Below are 23,154 nucleotides of genomic sequence, written 5' to 3'. Positions count from 1 at the left end.
GCAAGACGCAACAGTAGGGAGAAGGAACCAGGATTTCTACAGACAAAGAATTTCACAAGACAGAACGAGAAGGAACACACAGTATATTTGCAGGATTTATTTGAGTTTCAACATTTACACACACATTGCACATTGATACACAAAGCAAAGTGTATACACACTCTGAATGGAGGCTCACCACAACTATTCTGTTCGGACGGATTCTGGTTCACACAGAAATGGAAGCCATACCAACGGGGACCAAGTCAAAGGGCCGAATTGCCTACTTCTGCACCTATTGTCTAAAGCACGACACATGATAACTTTGTGAGCAAACTAACAGAGCTGGCAACATTGCATGAACTGTGGCTGCACACAAATGAATAATCGCTGGCACTTGCCAGCCAGCCCATGGGCCCTGTAACTGATTTAATGATGCAGAGGGTTGTGCAATCTCCAGGACTTTCCACTGCCTTAAACAAGATATCAGATAACACGGCCAACAATGTTTGGCTCAGCTGAATTTAAATCTCTACATTGGCAATTCTATGTTCCTAAGACATAAGAGCAAAATTAGGCCATTCAGCCTGTCGAATCTACTCCACCATTCAATCATGGCTGATCTATTTTTCCCTCTCAACTCCATTCTCCTGCCTTCTCCCTGAAGAGGCTTTGCTGCCTGTTATTTACTTGTGAAACTCTCTCTTTTTATTCAACACAACTTAGCGGTGGCACACTCTGAGTTACTCCAGCATTTCTTTTAGGAAGGCGATGAGGAGAAATTTCTTTAGTCAGAGGGTGGTGAATCTGTGGAATTCTTTGCCACAGAAGGCTGTGGAGGCCAAGTCAGTGGCAGAGATAGACAGAGGCAGAGATAGACAGATTCTTGATTAGTGGGGATATCAAACGTTTTGGGGAGAAGGCAGGAGAATGGGGTTAGGAGGGAGAGATAGATCAGCCATGATTGAATGGCGGAGTTAACTTGACGGGCCGAATGGCCTAATTCTACTCTTGTCACTTATGAACTTATGATTATTGCCCCTACTTCCAGCTGTGTGTTCCAGGCACCTTCACTCCCTACGAGAAGAAAATCCAGCCCAGACTCGAATGAGTTGACAGAAAATAGACAAAAAAAGCTGGAGTAACTCAGCGGGTCAGGCAGCATCTCTGGTGAAAAGGAACAGTTGACGTTTCGGGTCGAGACCCTTCTTCAGTCTCAGGATCAGGGGAAAGGGGAACAGGAGATGTCGATGGTGATGCTGAGAGATATGGAACAATTGAATGAAAGACATGCAAAGAAGTAACGATGATGAAGGAAACAGGCCATTGTTAGCTGTGAGCTAGGTGAAAACGAGTTACAGACAATGAGACGCAACAAGACGACTTTGAAGCTAGAACAACAAATTGGGTGGGGGAGGGACGGAGAGAGAGGAGATGTCAGGGTTACTTGAAGTTAGAGAAATCAACATTCATATTCAAAGGGCCAAATGGCCTCCTTCTGCACCTATTTTCTATATGATCATAAGGTCATAAGTGATAGGAGAATTAAGCCATTCGGCCCATCAAGTCTACTCCGCCATTCAATCTTGGCTGATCTATCCCTCCCTCCTAACCCCATTCTCCTGCCTTCTCCCCATAACCTCTGACGCCCGTACTAATCAAGAATCTATGGATCTCTGCCTTAAATATATCCATTGACTAATATTCATGATATCCACATGAGTTGACATTCTGGTGATTCTACATCATCTGTAAATATCTGATTCTTTTGAAATGTCATGTAAAATCTAAAGACACACGCACGGATGGTTTTTAACTCCATCATCTTATCCATCTGAGTTAATATGTTCAATTGTTCAGAATCTAATCTCTTCATGATTTTAAAATAGTAATTTTCCCACTGGACCTGCAGTAAAAATATCTCAAACTATGTTAACCGTTAAAAGCTCCACTGGCATGGAGTTACTAGTGGTAGTTATTGGTGCAGTTACTGGTGAGGGGTTACTAGTGGGTACTAACTAGTGCAGAATTACTGTAGGAAAATAACTGCAGATGCTGGTACAAATCGAAGGTATCACAAAATGCTGGAGTAACTCAGCGGGTCAGGCAGCATCTCTGGAGAGAAGGAATGGGTGACGTTTCGGGTCGAGACCCTTCAGACCAATGTCAGGGGAGGGGGCGGGATAAAGAAAGAAAGGATGTAGTTGGAGACAGGAAGACAGTGGGAGAACTGGGAAGGGGGAGGGGAAAGAGAGGGACAGAGGAGCTATCTAAAGCTAGAGAAGTCAATGTTCATACCGCTGGGGTGCAAGCTGCCCAAGCGAAATATGAGGTGCTGTTCCTCCAATTTGCAGTGGGCCTCACTATGACAATGGAGGAGGCCCATGACAGAAAGGTCAGAGTGGGAGGGGGAGTTGAAGTGCTGAGCCACCGGGAGATCAGGTTGGTTAAGGCGGACTGAGCAAAGGTGTTGAGCGAAACGATCGCCGAGCCTGCGTTTGGTCTCGCCGATGTAGAGAAGTTGACATCTGGAACAGCAGATACAATAGATGAGGTTGGAGGAGGTGCAGGTGAACCTGTGCCTCACCTGGAAAGACTGTTTGGGTCCTTGGATGGAGACGAGGGGGGAGGTAAAGGGACAGAATTACTGGTGGGTAGTTACTAGTGGGTAGTTACTGATGCAGTGTTACTAATGTGGAGTTATTCGCACAGAGTTACTAATGCACAATAGAACAAAACTGCACTGAATTGAGACAAAACTTGAGGGGAGAATGGAAGGGAAACATGAGTCAGAAACGACATTATGATTCAGGATGTGAAGTGAAACATTTGAAACTACTCGGTACAGTTAGCACAACCCAACAAACCTGACATTTGGAAGCAGGATGCAGGAGAAACAGTGGACACATACACCACTCAGAGGTCTCTCACACAACTAGAAGGTAAACTGAGAAGCATGCAGATAAATCACTTAATTCCTGCAAAACATGTTCAAGGGAATATCAAAGGGTGGTGCGATCACAAGTGCATTCCAGAGGTTAATCCCGTGGGGACCGTCAAGCAAGCAACTGGAGAGTCCACCGCATTGAGTCACGAGATGGCATTTTCTTCGAGACAAGGATATAATGTCAGCCGTGAGTTACTTTGAGATGATTTTAAAGACTCGGATAGCTTGTAGATGATGTGAATACAAGAACGAACCCTTTCTCGAAGCAGAAACAGGTGTAATGTACAACGTGTGTAGGAAGGAACTACAGATGCTGGTTTACACCGAAGTTGAACACAAAATGCTGGAGTAACTCAGTGGGACAGGCAGCAACTCTGGAGGCCCTGTTGGCAGACTTCTCAACCCGAAACATCACCTATTCCTTCTCTCCAGAGATGCTGCCTGTCCCACTGGGTAACTCCAGCACTTTGCATCGATCTGCATTGTACAACATCTACACAGATCCACAGCCTGGTTTGGATAGAATGAAACAATGGCCTGGATAGAGTGGATGTGGAGAGGATGTTTTCCACTAGTGGGAGGGTCTCAGACCAGAGGGTACAGTCTCAGAATTAAAGAACGTTCCTTTAGGAAGGAGACGAGGAAGAATTTCTTTAGTCAGAGGGTGGTGAATCTGTGGAATTCATTGCCACAGACGGCTGTGGAGGCCAAGTCAGTGGATATATTTAAGGCAGAGAAAGATAGATTCTTGATTAGTACAGAGAGCAGGCAGCAGAATGGGGTGGGGAGGGAACGATAGATCAGCCATGATTGAATGGCGGATTAGACTTGATGGGTTGAATGGCCTAATTCGGCCTAGTTCAATCTGTCTCAGCGATTCATTACATTCCAGCCACTATGGCTGTCAGAACAAGTACCCACACACATATCGACATTTCAGTTTGTGAAGCAAGTCTCTGTCCATTACAAATCACTCGCTGTCTGATCGGTTTATCCTCCTACAGCTCTGATGGTCCAGAACTACATGCACTAGAACAAGGTTCCAATATCACTTAGAGTCATACAGTGATACAGCGTGGAAACGGGCCCTTCTGCCCAACTTGCCCAGACTGGCCAACATGTCCCAGCTACACTAGTCCCACCTGCCCGCGTTTGGTCCATATCCCTCCAAACCAGTCCTATCCACTTCTGATGCAAAGTTGCCGACAATTACAATGAATGATCTTTCTGTGTTAATTAGCTGCGCTATTCCTCTCTCCACCTCACCAAGGGCCATCCGACCTCTTTGGGCTCGAGGGCAAACGCTAGATACCCTCTCTGTGGAACGTGCCATGCAGATGTTTCCACGACTGACCATTTGGAGAATCTTGCGACTGATGTTCGTGAAGGTAGGGTCTACCATGGGGCAGGTCTACCCAGGTCAACATGTCCAGCAGTATACCTTAACCCTCCGTACCTTTCAAATCCATCCAGCCCACGTTTACAACATGACCAGTGGCATTTGGGACCACCCCTCAGATGTTCTGATGCTTCTTGACTTCCATCGAGAAGGGAGTCATCGAGATGCTGGTAACCCAAGTCCCATTCAACCATCAAGTCTGATACACTCTTCAAACTTTTGCTTGCTGCTTGACATCGAGGCTTGGTTGACCGCAGCACATTTAAAAATAAATAAATCTCATTCCGGTTCTCAAACCTTCCCTACCTCCAAGACCTCCTCCAAGATCCCAGCTCTGCCCTCTCGTACGGCCCTCATTCCAATCGTTCTGCCATTGGCGGTCGTTCCCTTCAAGCCCGCGGAAGCCAGGTTCTGGCATTCAATTCGCCAGTTCTCTGTTCCCTCCCTTTCTTTGCGACACTCTTTGAAAATTGTCCCTTTGACCAATCTTTTGATCACCTGTCCTTGTATCTCCAGGTGCGAGACCCTTAGTGAGACCCACCCTGGGGAAAAAGTCCCTGTTAAACACATGCACGTGGTTGTAACACTACCGTTACCCTGCTGAGGACTAGTTTTTTCATTCCAGTCCTTTGTTGGAAGTTACCACATTCGCGAGAGTCCTCTGCTTGTTGAAATGGCAGCATGATAGATCATGATCTTATAAGCTTAGAGATGAAATGATCTCAAAGTGGTCCCCCTGTGTCCCTTGGCAACTGGTACTGGACTGGACTGGGCCAACAAGGGTAACATCTAGGCCGACAAGGGTAGCATCAGGTAGCACCACACCAAGCTTCACATGGACGTAGGATAGGACATTTATCAACGCACAGGTGGACTCTGAGGGGGAGGGGGGGGGGTGAGATACGACAGACATGCGGTCGTCTACAGAGCGTCCGACTGGATGGCATGCCAACGGGCGGTTTCCACGTGGCCACGGCTGCACATCTCCTTCCAGTGCATCCTCCCAGTCTCTGGGGCATCGGCCCCGATGAGAACCCGGCCCAGGACACAGCTTCTGGTGTAGATACGGCCCTGGCAAAGAGAGAAGACATTTGCAATCAAGCAACTGCGTTTGGATCCATCGCCCGTGAGACACGGGACCGCCCCCCTAGATGGGAGAGACTAAAGTGGAACCGTCAGGGCACATAGAAACATAGAAAATAGGTGCAGGAGTAGGCCATTCGGCCCTTCGAGCCTATACGCACCGCCATTCAATATGATCATGGCTGATCATCCAACTCAGTATCCCGTACCTGCCTTCTCTCCATACCCCCTGATCCCGCTAGCCACAAGGGCCACATCTAACTCCCTCTTAAATATAGCCAATGAACTGGCCTCAACTACCTTCTGTGGCAGAGAATTCCACAGATTCACCACTCTCTGTGTGAAAAAAAACGTTCTCATCTCGGTCCTAAAAGACTTCCCCCTTATCCTTAAACTGTGACCCCTTGTTCTGGACTTCCCCAACATCGGGAACAATCTTCCTGCATCTAGCCTGTCCAACCCCTTAAGAATTTTGTACGTTTCTATAAGATCCCCCCCTCAATCTTCTAAATTCCAGCGAGTACAAGCCGAGTCTATCCAGTCTTTCTTCATATGAAAGTCCTGCCATCCCAGGAATCAATCTGGTGAACCTTCTCTGTACTCCCTCGATGGCAAGAATGTCTTTCCTCAGACTAGGTCTGAGAGAGCATGCACACTCCACACAGATAACACCCGAGGGGAGGAATGAATTCAGGTCTCTGGCAATGAGTGCCAGCAGCACTACCAGCTGCGGCCACTGTGTAATTATAATGGGATGAGTTATAACTATAATGGGATGAGTTATAATTATAGCTAGACTACCTAAGAACCCGTGACGCCATTTAAGTATTTGATACTGCACACCACAGGTGAATGGTGAGTAAGTTGGGCCTAAAATTGTTGCGCTATCGTCTACCGTTTTGGCAGTATTTCAGGAACAACATTATACCTATACCTGTACTCTGTGGACGGCTTGATTGTAATCACGTCCAGTCTTTCCGCTGACTGGATAGCACGCAGCAAAAAAAGCTTTTGACTGTACCTCGGTACACGTGACAATAGTAAACGAAACTAAAATAAACTAAACCGAGATCTGATTCCATTACTTCACTCGAAGGTATTTATTGACAAAATGCTGGAGTAACTCAGCAGGTCAGGCAGCATCTCAGGAGAGAAGGAATGGGTGACGTTGTGATCGCCTAGCTAACAATTAGTATAAGAAAATAACTGCAGACGCTGGTACAAAACGAAGGTATTTATTCACACAATGCTGGAGTAACTCAGCAGGTCAGGCAGCATCTCAGGAGAGAAGGAATGGGTGACGTTTCAGGATCACCCGACTCTCAGACTGAAGAAGGGTCTCGACCCGAAACGTCACCCATTCCTTCTCTCCTGAGATGTTGCCTGACCTGCTGAGTTACCCCAGCATTTTGTGAATAAACACCTTCGATTTGTACCAGCATCTGCAGTTATTTTCTTCCATTATTTCACTCGGTAGGTTTGGATGGTGTAGTCCTCTTTGACAAGGTACTTCTTGTGCCTCTACAACATCCACCATCTTTGCATTTCACTGCTACAACACCTTGGCCTCAACTATCACCAATTTCTGGAACAAAGCCTGTTGTTGACATTCACTCTGTCGGACATAGAAACATAGAAACATAGAAACATAGAAACATAGAAACATAGAAACATAGAAACATAGAAAATAGGTGCAGGAGTAGGCCATTCGGCCCTTCGAGCCTGCACCGCCATTCAATATGATCATGGCTGATCATTCAGCTCAGTAGCCTGTACCTGCCTTCTCTCCATACCCCCTGATCCCTTTAGCAAAAAGGGCCACATCTAACTCCCTCTTAAATATAGCCAATGAACTGGCCTCAACTACCTTCTGTGGCAGAGAATTCCACAGACTCACCACTCTCTGTGTGAAGAAATGTTTTCTCATCTCGGTCCTAAAAGACTTCCCCCTTATCCTTAAGCTGTGACCCCTGGTTCTGGACTCCCCCAACATCGGGAACAATCTTCCCGCATCTAGCCTCTCCAACCCCTTAAGAATTTTATATGTTTCTATAAGATCCCCCTCAGTCTTCTAAATTCCAGCGAGTACAAGCCCAGTCTATCTAGTCTTTCCTCATATGTAAGTCCCGCCATCCCAGGGATTAATCTGGTGAACCTTCTCTGTACTCCCTCTAAGGCAAGAACGTCTTTCCTCAGGTTAGGAGACCAAAACTGCACACAATACTCCAGGTGCGGTCTCACCAAGAACATGACACACCATCTAAGATAGACACAAAATGCTGGAGTAACTCAGCGGGACAGGCAGCATCTCTGGAGAGAAGGAATGGCTGATGTTTCTGGTCGAGACCCTTCTTCATCCTGAGAGTCAGGGGAGAGGGAGGCACAGAGATTTGGAAGGGTAAATTGTGAAAACCGGACATCAAAGGGGACAAGGTTCAAGGAAAATATAGAGTAGATCATTGTTGGCTCAGGGAAGGTGACAACGAAGCATAGAGATATAAAAATTAATCAGGAGGAAAGCCAGACTGGTCAGAGAACTAGGATGGAGGAGTGATGGAGAGAGAGGGAAAGCAAGGGTTACTTGAAGTAAAGAGAAGACAATATTCATACCGGGACAGGCAGCATCTCTGGAGAGAAGGAATGGGTGACGTTTCGGGTTTCGGGTCAAGACCCTTCTTCAGTCTGAAGAAGGGTCTCGACCCTAAACCCAACACGTCACCCATTCCTTCTCTCCAGAGATGCTGCCTGTCCCTCCGAGTTACTCCAGCATTTTGTGTCTACGGTTTAAACCAGCATCTGCCGTTCCTTCCTACACAATATTCATATCATATCATATCATATCATATATAGACAGCCGGAAACAGGCCTTTTCGGCCCTCCAAGTCCGTGCCGCCCAGCGATCCCCATACATTAACACTATCCTACACCCACTAGGGACAATTTTTACATTTACCCAGCCAATTAACCTACTTACCTGTACGTCTTTGGAGTGTGGGAGGAAACCGAAGATCTCGGAGAAAACCCACGCAGGTCACGGGGAGAACGTACAAACTCCTTACAGTGCAGCACCCGTAGTCAGGATCGAACCTGAGTCTCCGGCGCTGCATTCGCTGTAAAGCAGCAACTCTACCGCTGCGCCACCGTGATGCTGGGAGCCTAAGGTCAAGTTATGCCTTACCTGCATGACAATGAACTCCAAAGAGAGAACCAGACTTTCAATGTCTCCTGAGGGGATGTCAAAGAGAAACGGGGCGTTCCACACAGGGTTGTAGCCACTCGAAGCTTTGGTTTCCTTGCTGGACATTACTTTGCCATCTTTGTAAAGATTTATAATGACGCTGTGGTCTACAAAGAAACATAACAAGGAGACGAATTAGCCCACAACATCGATGTGAAATCTTTCGAGTCGGTCAATTTGCTGAAATGTCACAATCAGGTTCCTGATTTGACTGCTCTCTGCCTTCATAAGGTCATAAGGCCATGTGATAGGAGGAGAATTAGGCCATGCAGCCTATCATGACTACTCTGCCATTCAATCGTGGTGGCACGGTGGCGCAGCGGTAGAATTGCTGCCTTACAGCTAATGCAGCGCCGGAGACTCGGGTTCGATCCTGACTACGGGCGCCGTCTGTACGGAGTTTGTACGTTCTCCCCGTGACCTGCGTGGGTTTTCTCCGAGATCTTCGGTTTCCTCCCACACTCCAAAGACGTACAGGTATGTAGGTTAATTGACTGGGTAAATGTAAAAATTGTCCCTAGTGTGTGTAGGATAGTGTTAATGTGCGGGGATCATTGGGCGGCACGGACTTGGTGGGCCGAAGGGCCTGTTTCCGCGCTGTATATCTAAATCTATATTTTAAAAAAATCTATCTCTCTCTCCCAACCCCATTCTCCTGCCTTTTCCTCATAACCCCTGACACCCGCACTAATCAAGAATCTATCTATCTCTGCCTTAAAATTATCCGTTGACTTGGCCTCCACAGCCATCTGTGGCGATGGATTCCACAGATTCACTACCCTCTGACTAAAGACATTTCTCCTCATCTCCTTCCCAAAGGAATGTCCTTTAATTCTGAGGCTATTATGACCTCTAGTCCTAGACTCTCCCACTAGTGGACACATCCACTCTGTCCAAGCCTAGTCTATCCAACTCTGACCTCTCTGGCTCTCTGTGGTGACCTCCCATTGTTGCTATTGAAGGAGTGCAGCGTATGTTCGCCAGGTTAATTCCCTGGATGGCGGGACTGAAATATGATGAAAGAATGGGTCGACTGGGGCTTGTATTCACTGGCACTTAGAAGGATGAGAGGGGATCTTATAGAAACGTGCAAAATTCTTCAGGGATTGGACAGGCTGAGATGCAGGAAAAATGTTCCCCATGTTGGGGGAGTCCAGAACCAGGGGTCACACAGTTTAAGAATAAGGGGCAGGCCATTTAGGACTGAGATGAGGAAAATCTTTTTCACCCAAAGAGTTGTGAATCTGTGGAATTCTCTGCCACAGAAGGCAGCGGAGGCCGATTCACTGGATGTATTCAAGAGAGAGTTAGATATAGTTCTTAGGGTTAAAGGAATCAAGGGATATGGGGAGAAAGCAGGAACGGGGTACTGATTGTGGATGATCAGCCATGATCATATCGAATGGCGCTGGTGGCTCGAATGGCCTACTCCTGCACCTATTTTCTATGTTTCTCTGTCGCGAGCCCTTACCTGGTGATCCTGGGATCCGGGTGAGACGGCCCAGGCCCTCGGCCTTGCGTACCATGACCTTGATGCGGTTGGCCAGAGTCTGGTACTGCAGGAGGATGAAGAGTTGACCAACGGGCTTGGGGTGCGCCGGGCCGCCCGTGGGGCTCACCAGGTCCTGGCTGCTGAGGCACTGGAAGTGAAGCAAGGCCCGTTTAATCATCACGGAAGCTCACAGACGGAGGCCACTCTTCCCCTCACACCCCTGTTGTCACTTGGTGCCACCTCCTCAATCAGCTGCCTATTCTGCTCAGAAGATTCCAAATTGGAGGAACAGCACCTCATATTTCGCTTGTGCAGCAGTACGAATATCGAAGGTAGACACAAAATGCTGGAGTAACTCAGCGGGTCAGGCAGCATTTTAGGAGAGAAGGAATGGGAGACGTTTTGGGTCAAGACCCTTCTTTATACTGTATGACTATTGACTTCTCTAACTTCAAGTAACCCTTGCTTTCCCTCTCTTTCCATCCCTCCCCCTTCCTAGTTCTCCGACCAGTCTGACTGTCCCCCGATTTAATTTTTATCTCTGTATATTTTCATTGTCACCTTCTCCAAGCTAACAATGATCTATTCTACATTTTCCTTGTGATTCGTCCCCTTTGATGTCTCGTTTTCACACCTTAGACTTACTAGACGTTCCAAAGACGTGCAGGATTGTAGGTTAATTGGCTGGGCAAATGTAAAAATTGTCCCTTGTGGGTGTAGGATAGTGTTAGTGTGCGGGGATCGCTGGGCGGCGCGGACCCGGTGGGCCGAAGGGCCTGTTTCTGCACTGTATCTCTAAATCTAAAATATAAAAAAAAAAAATCTAAAATCTTACCCTTCTTTATCTCGGTGTCTCCCTCTCTCCACCCCGACTCTCAGTCTGAAGAAACGCCACCCAATTCCTTCTCTCCAGAGATGCCGCCCGTCCCGCTAAGTTACTCCAGCTTTTTTTGTCCATCTTCGGGGTAAACTAGCATCTGCAGTTCCTTCCGACACACCCATTAGAGCCTCCTGGTCTTCTAGCACGGATCTATTCCCAAGGAAACGAGTGTCACGGACTCCTGCCCTTGGTGCCAGTGCAATATTTCGCGAGGCTGCCCATTTTTACTCTTGCACTTTAATTTTACATTTTTTAATTATAATGTTTTTTTTTTTTTTTTAATTGTCTGCTGTGAATTGCGCTTTTAACATGTAGCCAAACACCAAGCCAAATCCCTTGTATGTTTATAGGTTAGTTTAGAGATACAGCGCGGAAAAAGGCCCTTCGGCCCACCAGGGTCCACGCTGGCAAGCGACCCACGCACATTAACACTATCCCACAACACAATTTTTACAATTACCAAGCCAATTAACCTACAAAACCTGTACGTCTTTGGAGTGTGGGAGGAAACCGAAGATCTCGGAGAAAACCCACGCAGGTCACGGGGAGAACGTACAAACTCCGTACAGACAGCACCCGTAGTCGGGATCGAACCCGGGTCTCTGGCGCCGAAGGCCACAACTCTACCGCTGTGCCACCTTGGCCAATAAATTGATTCAGATTCTGATTCTGAAAACAGATTTATAGGAAAATAACTGCAGATGCTGGTTTAAATCGAAGGTAAGCACAAAATGCTGGAGTAACTCAGCGGGTCAGGCAGCATCTCAGGAGAGAAGGAATGGGTGACGTTTCGGGTCGAGACCATTCTTCAGACTGAGGAGGGTTCGGCCCGAAACGTCACCCATTCCTTCTCTCCTGAGATGCTGCCTGACCCGCTGAGTTACTCCAGCATTTTGTGTCTGGAAACAGATGTTTGCATTGCCCCCCTCTGTGTGAGATGAATATAAAAATGAACGCAAATTGCCACAGGATAAACAGCCATTCAAATGTATCAAGGCAGTGGAGGAAGTGATCCAGCTCTCTGAGAGGGAACAAAGTGCGTCATAAAAGATGAACTGATGTTTTGTGTTCGTGAATCACTGCTGTCCAAGATGACACAGGGCTATTGAGAACAGATAGCAAGTGCGCTATCTATAAATAAGCAGGAACTGGCTAATAATTCATGTACATTCACAGTTATGAATTATTTACACGAGTCGATGAACACGAAGGCAAACTGCTGAACCCTATAGTAGAGTGATGTGTAATAAGGAAAAGCGTTGAGTTTAAATTATCTTTATATAGCTGTTTACAAATACACCCACACAGTCACATGTAGCAGTGGAAAACATGAAACAGAGGAAATTGCATCAGGTGAGTCTCACTATATCATTACCAACACAATGGTAACCCTCCAGCTTTACATTTCACTTCTCCTCTTCTTAGTTTAGTTTAGTTTAGTGATACAGCACGGAAAAAGGCCCTTCGGCCCATTGAGTCTGTGCCGACCAGCGATCCCCGCACATTAATTCTATCCCACACACACTAGGGACAATTTACACTTCTACCAAGACTATTAACCGACAAATAGGGACTTCATTGGCTTTGGATCGTGAAAGGTTCAGATAAATGATATTTTTCTGATCAATTCCCATTATACTTTGCTATTGAGGGCGTGCAGCATAGGTTTACTAGGTTAATTCCCGGAATGGCGGGACTGTCATATGTTGAAAGACTGGAGCGGCTAGGCTTGTATACACTGGAATTTAGAAGGATGTGAGGGGATCTTATCGAAACGTACAAGATTATTAAGGGGTTGGACACGTTAGAGGCAGGAAACATGTTCCCAATGTTGGGGGAGTCCAGAACCAGGGGCCACAGTTTAAGAATAAGGGGTAGGCCATTTAGAACGGAGATGAGGAAAAACTTTTTCGGTCAGAGAGTTGTGAATCTGTGGAATTCTCTGTCTCAGAAGGCAGTGGAGGCCAATTCTCTGAATGCATTCAAGAGAGAGCTGGATAGAGCTCTTAAGGATAGTGGAGTCAGGGGGTATGGGGAGAAGACAGGAACGGGGTACTGATTGAGAATGATCAGCCATGATCACATTGAATGGCGGTGCTGGCTCGAAGGGCCGAATGGCCTACTCCTGCACCTATTGTCTATTGTCTACTTTGCCTCTCTCTACCTCGACAACCCTCTCTGACTCGGCTGTCTTATGACATATTCACCTTTCTCTAACTCTAGAGAAACGCTAATCCCTCCACTAATGGAGCTGAACTTTCAACCGCCGAGACCTTAAACTCAGTAATTCCCTTCCGATCACCTCTCTCTCCGGACTTCACCCTCTTCACTTCCCACTGCTTCACACCCACCTCCTCGACCGAGATTCACATTTTCTAACCCGTGACCGCGAGGGTTTCTGGAGAGAAGGAATAGGTGACGTTTCGGCTCTGAGACGTCACCAGAGATGCTGCCTGTCCCACTGAGTTACTCCAGCATTTTGTGTCTATCTTCATTAGAATCAATGCATCTGCCTGTTCAGGTGGATGTCAAAGTTAGCAAGTAAAGTGCTTCCGATTGCTAGCTACAGCTACGTGCAGTGTGGTTCCCCTTGATTACCATTGCGCGGAGACCTAATCGCTGTACATCACAGCAAGTCTCAGATGTACGTTGCAATGTGCTAAACCAAGGCGTAAATGTGAATATAATTATATCCTGACAAAATCAACCAACGTCAGAGAATGATTTCTGAATGGGTTGTTACAATGAGCAAACATTTACAAGTGAAATAATCTAGAATAAATAGTCACTTGTTAAAATCCTTTGCCCTTGACATTGTGAAGGCAGTTGCAGGAAGCAGCAAGATGCCTCCTAATGTTTGGTGAAGAATTGCAGCCAAAGTTGTTGATTGATCGATTGATTGATTGATTGATTGATTGATTGATTGATTGATTGATTGATTGATACTTTATTATCACACTAGACCAAGTGGACCCATTGTGCCCAAACCTCTCCTGCATTGCTCCAGCACCCTCACCCCCCTCCCCCTATCCCTCCATCACCCCTCCACCTTCCCCTCCCCCTCCCTCCCATTATCCTCCCTCCTCCCCCCATCCTGCCTATGAGATAGATTTAAACTTTAAAATGTGAATAACTTTTAAAATATAACACCAATTTCAATTAAACTTCTTCCATTAGCACCAAGGGGACGACGGTGAGTAAGGTGGGCCTAAAATTGTCACGCTATCGTGCACCCTTTTGGCTGTAGTTCAGGAACAAACAAACAAACAAACAAACGAGAGCTTTAGATGTGAAATGTCCCACAGTGCAATTCTTTGTTGTGCAACCATACACAAGGTATGCAAAGAGTCGCCACCATAAAGGATGCCAACAAAGGTTATGAAGTATTCATTACAGTCCCTGTGGTCTGTCTTTGTTCTCGGTAGCCCCCTCACTCCGAGTCCTTCATTGTTCTCAGCGCCAGTGCATGCTTAGTTTAGTTTAGAGATACGGCGCGGAAACAGGCCCTTCGGCCCATCGAGTCCACGCCGACCAGCCACCCCCGCGTATTAACACGACCCCACACACACACACACACACACACTAGGGACAATTTTACATTTTGTACATTTATACCAAGCTAATTAGCCTACAAACTTGTACGTCTTTGGAGTGCGGGAGGAAACCGGAGAAAACCCACGCGGGTCACGGGGAGAACGTACAAACTCCGTACAGACAAGCACCCATGGTCAGGATTTAACCCGGTTCTCTGGCACTATAAGGCAGCAGCAACTCTGCACGGTGTTTTCCAAAGATGTCTGACCCACAGAGTTACTCCAGCACTTTGTGTCTTTTCTTTCCTCTCTTGACTTAAATTGAACTGCATTGGAACAGTGCATGCAGTCACAAATGGGGAAGTCCGAGAAGACAAAAGATAATGAATTACGGTGCCCTGGAACATTAACTCTGACATTCCCCCTGTAAATGCTGCCTGACCTGGTGAATATTTCCAACATTTCCTGCTGCTCTGTATTTCAGATTTCCAGCGCTTTGCTTTTGCGTTAAAGTGTATTACGGTAGCGCAGCGGTAGAGTTGCTGCTTTACAGCGAATGCAGCGCCGGAGACTCAGGTTCGATCCTGACTACGGGTGCTGTACTGTAAGGAGTTTGTACGTTCTCCCCGTGACCTGCGTGGGTTTTCTCCGAGATCTTCGGTTTCCTCCCACACTCCAAAGACGTACAGGTATGTAGGTTAATTGGCTGGGTAAATGTAAAAATTGTCCCTAGTGGGTGTAGGATAGTGTTAATGTACGGGGATCGCTGGGCGGCACGGACTTGGTGGGCCGAAAAGGCCTGTTTCCGGCTGTATATATATGATATATGATGATATGATAATTTAGTGCCATTTGGTTTACTCAAAGAATAACCATCCATAGCCAGATTTTTGTGAGATTATTGGTTATTGATTACTATGTTGCCACTGAGTAGATGTGAGGTCAATGGTGTTTATTGATCTGATTGGAATATTGGAGGACAATATTGACCAAAATATAGGAAAACTATTTCTCTGATTTTCAAAGTAGCTCATAGAATGTTTTTCCCAAGAGTATATTAGTTTAGTTTAAAGATACAGTGTGGAAACCGGCCCTTGGAAACAGGAAACCAAGTCCGTGCCGACCAACAATCGCCTGTACACTAGCTCTATCCCACAGGCTTTGGAGAACCTACAAACCAGAGCACCTGGGGAAATCCCACTCGGTCACCAGGAGAACGTGCAAACTCTGTCCTTGAGTTTTTCCAGGAACAGAATTAGAGCCCATTCAGCCATGATTGAATGGTGCAGTAGACTTGGGTCGAATGGCCCTAATTATGCTCCTATAACTAATGACTTCGGCCCTCAATATTTGTGCCGAACACAATGCCAAGTTGAACTGACCTCACCTGTCAGTACATGATCCATATCAATAGACAATAGACAATAGACAATAGGTGCAGGAGGAGGCCATTCAGCCCTTCGAGCCAGCACGAGCATTCAATGTGATCATGGCTGATCATTCTCAATCAGTACCCCGTTCCCGCCTTCTCCCCATACCCCCTGACTCCGCTATCCTTAAGAGCTCTATCTAGCTCTCTCTTGAATGCATTCAGAGAATTGGCCTCCACTGCCTTCTGAGGCAGAGAATTCCACAGATTCACAACTCTCTGACTGAAAAAGTTTTTCCTCATCTCCGTTCTAAGTGGCCTACCCCTTATTCTTAAACTGTGGCCCCTTGTTCTGGACTCCCCCAACATTGGGATCATGTTTCCTGCCTCTAACGTATCCAACCCCTTAATAATCTTCTACGTTTTGATAAGATCCCCTCTCATCCTTCTAAATTCCAGTGTATACAAGCCTAGTCGCTCCAGTCTTTCAACATACGACAGTCCCGCCATTCCGGGATTAAACCTAGTGAACCTACTCTGCACGCCCTCAATAGCAAGAATATCCTTCCTCAAATTTGGAGACCAAAACTGCACACAGTACTCCAGGTGCGGTCTCACTAGGGCCCTGTACAACTGCAGAAGGACCTCTTTGCTCCTATACTCAACTCCTCTTGTTATGAAGGCCAACATTCCATTGGCTTTCTTCACTGCCTGCTGTACCTGCATGCTTCCAGTGTATACAAGCCTAGTCGCTCCAGTCTTTCAACATACAACAGTCCCGCCATTCCGGGAATTAACCTAGTATCCCTCTATTCCCTGCACTTCATGTACTTATCTAAAAGCCTCTTAAACGCCACTATCGTTTCTGCCTCCACCACCACCACTGACAGGCCCACACCTCCCTCTGTAAATAAATCTTGCCCTGCACAACTCCTTTAAGCTTTCTTTGACATTCCTTCTTCCCTCCGACTCTACGATTAGGTATTTTACACCCCAGCGGTATGGACATTGACTTCTCTAACTTCAGATAGCCCTTGCTTTCCCTCTCTCTCCATCCCCTCCCCCTCCCCAGTCCCCCTCCCACCAGTCTTCCTGTCTCCGACTACATTCTATCTTTGTCCCGCCCCCTCCCCTGACATCAGTCTCGACCCGAAACGTCACACATTGCTTCTCTACTGAGATGCTGCCTGACCTGCTGAGTTACTCCAGCATTTTGTGAATAAATACCTTCAGTCTGAAGAAGGGTCTCGACCCGAAACGTCACCCATTCCTTCTCTACTGAGATGCTGCCTGACCTGCTGAGTTACTCCAGCATTTTGTGAATAAATACCTTCAGTCTGAAGAAGGGTCTCGACCCGAAACTTCACCCATTCCTTCTCTACTGAGATGCTGCCCGTCCCGCTGAGTTACTCCAGCATTTTGGGTCTACCTTCCGTTAAGCTTTCCCCGTCTCGCCGCCTACCTTTTTGAGCTTTGACCTGGTGCTGGTCAACTCCCTGGTGTACTCGGAGGGAGTGTCCAACGTCCAGTCGCCCTGCTCCAGAGGAAAGAGCAACTCGCCAACGAAGGTGTCCTTGAGGTTGTGGAACTCCTTGACGTAGGCTGCAAAGCGAAGCTTGAGGCATTTGACCTCCTCCAGGGTGCACCCAGAGAACTGGAAACTCTCCCGGAACTCCGGGTTCAGGCTCTTCCTGCGCACGGCGGTCTGCTGCGTCTCCATCGCCTTGGGATGCAGGCGCACCCGTACGTACGAGTCGCAGCCGCTGCCAAACCTCTTGGGGAGGTTGTGGAGGCTGATCACGCCCACCATCAGAGCCATCTCGTGGGACGAGTAGCATAGGGTGAAGTGCAGGAGAGGCCGTGCCTTTGTCTTCATGTCTGATACAGCCGGCGGAGGTCGCAAGGCGTCTGCATCGGCAGTGGCGTCCTTGTAGTACGTGCCAACTGCTGACACCGTGCAGCGACGCTCCAGGATGCTCCTGGTGTTGCCAACCCTTTGGACGGTGGGGATGAAAGGCAAGGACGCCCTCCCGTGCGGACCGGGTCTGCCCTGGCGGCCGAGGCCCGACCCGCCGGCTGTGGGGCAGCTCGGGTAGTCCAGGACCGAGCCCTCCACCTCCTCGTACTGCTGCTTGACCGGAGTGCCCGCGTGTCCCAGCAGCCCCGAGCTGGAGTCCAGCACGATCCGCTCCAGCGCCTGCTCCTTGTCCCGGCGTTTCCCCTTCCGCCAACAGAGCGCGCAGCCGACGATCAGGCAGAAGCAGAGGACGGCTAGACCCGCACCAAGGACAACCTGGAGGTGCACTGACAAAGACACAGGGAGAGACAGGTTAGAGTAACACCGGATCCAACACACCTACACCAAGGCTTCCCAACCGGGGGGACATTTACCCCCCAAGGGGTATTTACCCCAAGGGGATACATTTAGCCTACCATCATTGTTATTTGAACTTAAAATAATAATGTTAAACACAGCATTTTAAAATTTCCCCTTTGTTATGGTAGAAGTGTAAACTCAAATTACTGAACAAAACAGGGTAAATTTACTTTCGAAAAGTTGGCACGGGGTAAACGGGACGAGAAAGGTCGGGAACCTCTGACCTAGACATTATTAATTATAATCATAATCATACCTGTTTTGTAACATACGAGGAATTTCATTTTCCCATTAATATGCAGACTGCAACCCAGTGTTATGAATATTGGTTTCTCTAACTTCAGGTAGGCCCGACATTTTCCCTCTCTCTCTATCCCTCCCCCACCAAAGTCACACTAGCTTTTCATTTTCACCAAACAGCTAACAATGGCCCGTTTCCTTTATCAGCATTACTTTTTTGCAGATCTTTCATTCATTGTTCTTTATCTCTCGTTGCCGTTATCCCTGCAAGTCTCCAGCCTATAAGAAGGGTCTCGACCCGAAACGCCACCCATGCCTTCTCTCCAGAGATGCTGCCTGTCCCGCTGAGTTACTCCAGCATTTTGTGTCTATCTTTGGTTTAAACCAGCCTCTGCAGTTCCTTCCTACAGATTATTAATATGGCTGCATTTTAAGAGATTACTTGGCTTTAAAGGAGGCCTCCCTCCAATGGAAAATCATGGTTTTAGAGATACAGCACGGAAACAGGCCCTTCAGCCCATCAAGTACACACCGACCAGCGATCACCCATTCTCACCAGTCCTATGCTATCCCACTTTCTCATCCACTCCCTGCACACTTGGGAGGCAGTTTACAGAGAGCCAATTACCCTACAAACCCGCACGTCTTTGGGATGTGGGAGAGAGCCTGAGCACCCGGAGGAAACCCACGCGGTCACGGGGAGAACGTGCAAACTCCACACAGGCAACACCCGAGGTCAGACTCGAACCCGGGTCTCTGGCGCTGAGAGGCAGCAGCTCTACCGCTGCGCCACCGTGCCGCCTCACACTGGTTTAATAGAAACATAGAAAATAGGTGCAGGAGTAGGCCATTCGGCCCTTCGAGCCTGCACCTCCATTCAATATGATCATGGCTATTAGGTGCAGGAGTAGGCCATTCGGCCCTTCGAGCCTGCACCGCCATTCAATGTGATCATGGCTGATCATCCAACTCAGTATCCCGTTCCTGCCTTCTCTCCATACCCCCTGATCCCTTTAACCACAAGGGCCACATCTAACTCCCTCTTAAATATAGCCAATGAACTGGCCTCAACTACCTTCTGTGGCAGAGAATTCCACAGATTCACCACTCTCTGTGTGAAAAAAAAACGTTCTCATCTCGGTCCTTAAAGACTTCCCCCTTATCCTTAAACTGTGACCCCTTGTTCTGGACTTCCCCAACATCGGGAACAATCTTCCCGCATCCAGTCTGTCCAACCCCTTAATAAAACCTAATGGGTTGCACACATTACTGTACCTCAGTACACCCGACAATAATAAACCTAAACCTAAACAACACAGGAGAAGGCCATTCCACCCATCGTGCCTGTGCTGGTCAAAGAAAGAGCTGCCTTGTCTAAAGCCACCAGGTCTTTAGTCCTGCCGAAGAGGGCATTTTACACACAAGACTGCAACAAATTACAGAGTTATGGATGTAGCCCAGCCCATCACAGAGACCAGGCTCCCCCACCATTGACTCCATCTACACTTCACATTGCTTCAGAAAAATAGCGTCATGTAATTTAAGACATGTCCCACCTTGATCATTCCCTCTTCTACCTCTCCCTTCTCTCTTTGGGCAGTAGATACAGAAACCTGAAAGCACGCATCATCAGGCTCAGGAACATTATCATTACTCAACTCCATTATCAGGCTTCTGAACTTCAGGTCCTTCCATAAGCCAGGGCACTGTCTGAGTCATTTGTACAACACTGTGGGCATTGGACTTTGTCGATGGAACTGACGCGCTACAGTGCTGAGAACGATATTCTGCACTCTGTCTCTTTCAGAAGATAGACGCAAATTGCTGGAGTAACTCAGCGGGACAGGCAGCATCTCTGGAGAGAAGGAATGGGTGACGTTTCGGGTCGAGACCCTTCCTCAGAATCTTTCTGAGTCTGGCTTGATTGCATGAATATATGGTATTATCTGATTTAACTGGATGTCAAGCTTCAGTCCGAAGAATGTCACCCATCCATATCATATCATATCATATATATACAGCCGGAAACAGGCCTTTTCGGCCCACCAAGTCCGTGCCGCCCAGCGATCCCCGTACATTAACACACACTATCCTACACCCACTAGGGACAATTTTTACATTTACCCAGCCAATTAACCAACATACCTGTACGTCTTTGGAGTGTGGGAGGAAACCGAAGATCTCGGAGAAAACCCACGCAGGTCACGGGGAGAACGTACAAACTCCTTACAGTGCAGCACCCGTAGTCAGGATCGAACCTGAGTCTCCGGCGCTGCATTCGCTGTAAAGCAGCAACTCTACCGCTGCGCTACCGTACTGCCCATGTTCTCCAGAGATGCTGCTCAATCCACCGAGCTACTCCAGCACTTTGCGTCTATCTTTGGTGTGAACCAGCATCTGCAGTTCCTTTTTCCGACAGAAGTGTGGGACTTTCACATTTGGATGGGAAACCTGAACTGATGCCCACGAACGAAGCAACGATCAATGGATATAGAAGTTGGGAGGTCATGCTGCAGTTGTACAAGACGTTGGAGAGGCCACATTTAGAGTATTATGCTCAGTTCTGGACACCATGTTATAGGAAAGATGTTGCCAAGCTGCAAAGGGTACAGGGAAGATTTATGAAGACGTTGCCAGGACTCGAGGTTCTAAGCACAAGGCAAAGGTTGACTAGGCTGGGGCTCTATTCCTTGGAGCGCAGGAGGATGAGAGGTGATCTTATAGAGGTGTATAAGATCATGAGAGGAATAGATTGAGTCTCTTGCCCAGAGTAGGTGAATTGAGGATTAGAGGACGTAGGTTTAAGGGGAAGGGGAAAAGATTTAATAGGAATCCGAGGGGCAACTTTTTCACACAACTTTTGGAACAAGCTGCCAGAGGAGGTAGTTGAGGCTGGGACTATCCCAGCGTTTAAGAAAAAGTTAGACAGGTACATGGATAGGACAGGTTTGGAGGGATATGGACCAAACTTGGGCAGGTGGGACTTGTGTAGCTGGGATATGATTCCACACTGTATCACTCTATGACTCTATGAGGGTTCGGTGTAAAACTCTGGAAGAGTTTCAGCAAAGCAATCACCATAAAGGATAAACCTTACAGTCTTGAAGGAGGCCAGATATCCAGTTTCCTACCTGCCGCGTTGAGTTGTACAGACGTTTCCATGCAGGCAGGTTTTAAGCTTCCCAAGTGTACAAGTTCATGTTGCAGCGAACAGTCTTGTCGAGACAGACGACCACCTTGGCTAAAGGCGAGCAGTTTTAGTGAGCAGAAATTCCTTCCTTACTCGTAATCTCTCAAGTAAAACAATCCAAACCAAAGATCAATCTCTGTTCTCCTAAACTGCGGAGATTGTTGATCCAGTTTCTTCAGCCACTTGGTGCTGAGTGAGATACTTGTATTCCGATCATGAAATGTTCCCTTGGCATTGGAGGGCGAACCAGGAGTTAGTGTCTCTTCGGGGACTGTCTAGCGAGGCAGGGCTGTACGACCAAAATATAGGCATGTAGAAGGTGGACTGTTCTTCTCCAGGCTGCTGCCTACAGAGCAAATAACTTGCTTCCTTCTGAAAGGTGAGCAGTTTTAGTAAAGAACCTGCACTGCCAAGCCCTGACGTCAGAAACAACCCTGTGAAAATCCTCAGGTGCTTTCTCTGGCGGCACCTGTCAGCATAGATTACATGGGATATCCATAAAACAAATTCCCGGCAAAAACAACTTTCCTTAAAAAGGTAAAGGTAGATTAACCGCAACTTGCTCAGTGTGACTGGGGCTCACATTGTCCGCCCACGGCCATTCCTGTGGACTTTTGGAACAGAATCTCAAAACCTGTAGCGCTTTAAAAAGATCTGTGACCTTCCTTTGAACCTCATGGTTAAATATGACCATCATATCATTATGTAATTGCACTCAGAAGAGAGAGAGTGTCAATATTTACAGATCGGGATCTTGAGCAAACTAATTTCAAATGTTTAAACATGTTTAAACTTCTTTGATGCCTGAGCAGCAAAGACCTCTACAGTTTGGTGCCATGAAATAGGAAAATAACTAGATTTGAGATGTTCTCACCGAGCCCACAGCCAACAATAGACTATCTCCTCCATTATCGTTACTTTTTTCCATGTCTTTCATTCAATTGTTCTATATCTCAGAGTGGCGAGTCTGAGGAATTCTCTGCCACAGAAGGTAGTTGAGGCCAGTTCATTGGCTATATTTAAGAGGGAGTTAGATGTGGCCCTTGTGGCTAAAGGGATCAGGGGGTATGGAGAGAAGGCAGGAACGGGATACTGAGTCGGATGATCAGCCATGATCATATTGAATGGCGGTGCAGGCTCGAAGGGCCGAATGGCCTACTCCTGCACCTATTTTCTATGTTTCTATGTTTCTATGACCATCTATATCTCCCGTTTCCCTTAGCCCTAACCAATCTGAGCCTGAAGCGTCAACCATTCCTTTTCTCCAGGGATGCTGCCCGACCCGCTGATTTACTCAGGCTTTTTGTGTCTATCTTCGGGTTAAACCAGCCTCTGCAGTACCTTCCTATGCATTTCATCTCCCCTTGTGTTTCGTTAGGTTTAGTTTAGGGATACAGCAGGGAAACAGGCCCTTCGGCCCACACCGA

General features: G+C 47.4%; 1 protein-coding gene across 2 annotated transcripts in view; it reads right to left on the bottom strand.

Annotated features, from left to right (window-relative positions):
• Nucleotides 1–93: 93 nt before the first annotated feature.
• The window catches only part of LOC144610904 (synaptotagmin-11), a 37,489-nt gene continuing 14,428 nt past the window's right edge, over nt 94–23,154 (bottom strand). Inside the window, exons 1-5 of one of the 2 annotated variants that reach the window (XM_078429891.1) lie at nt 21,669–21,728; nt 17,383–18,224; nt 10,118–10,286; nt 8,587–8,753; nt 94–5,396 (exon numbers count right to left, since the gene is read on the bottom strand). In XM_078429891.1, the coding sequence (XP_078286017.1) occupies nt 5,247–5,396; nt 8,587–8,753; nt 10,118–10,286; nt 17,383–18,224; nt 21,669–21,699 (1,359 nt within the window). In that variant the 5' untranslated portion in view covers nt 21,700–21,728 and the 3' untranslated portion in view covers nt 94–5,246. Of the gene's footprint in view, nt 5,397–8,586; nt 8,754–10,117; nt 10,287–17,382; nt 18,225–21,668; nt 21,729–23,154 lie in introns of those variants that run through there. The other variant, XM_078429892.1, reaches the window with a different exon arrangement.

Source organism: Rhinoraja longicauda, chromosome 38 (genome assembly GCF_053455715.1).
Source record: "Rhinoraja longicauda isolate Sanriku21f chromosome 38, sRhiLon1.1, whole genome shotgun sequence".
NCBI classification, from domain to species: Eukaryota; Metazoa; Chordata; class Chondrichthyes; order Rajiformes; family Arhynchobatidae; genus Rhinoraja; species Rhinoraja longicauda.
Note: the sequence above shows the minus strand (reverse complement) of the source record. Positions and strands in the feature narration are given on the sequence as shown.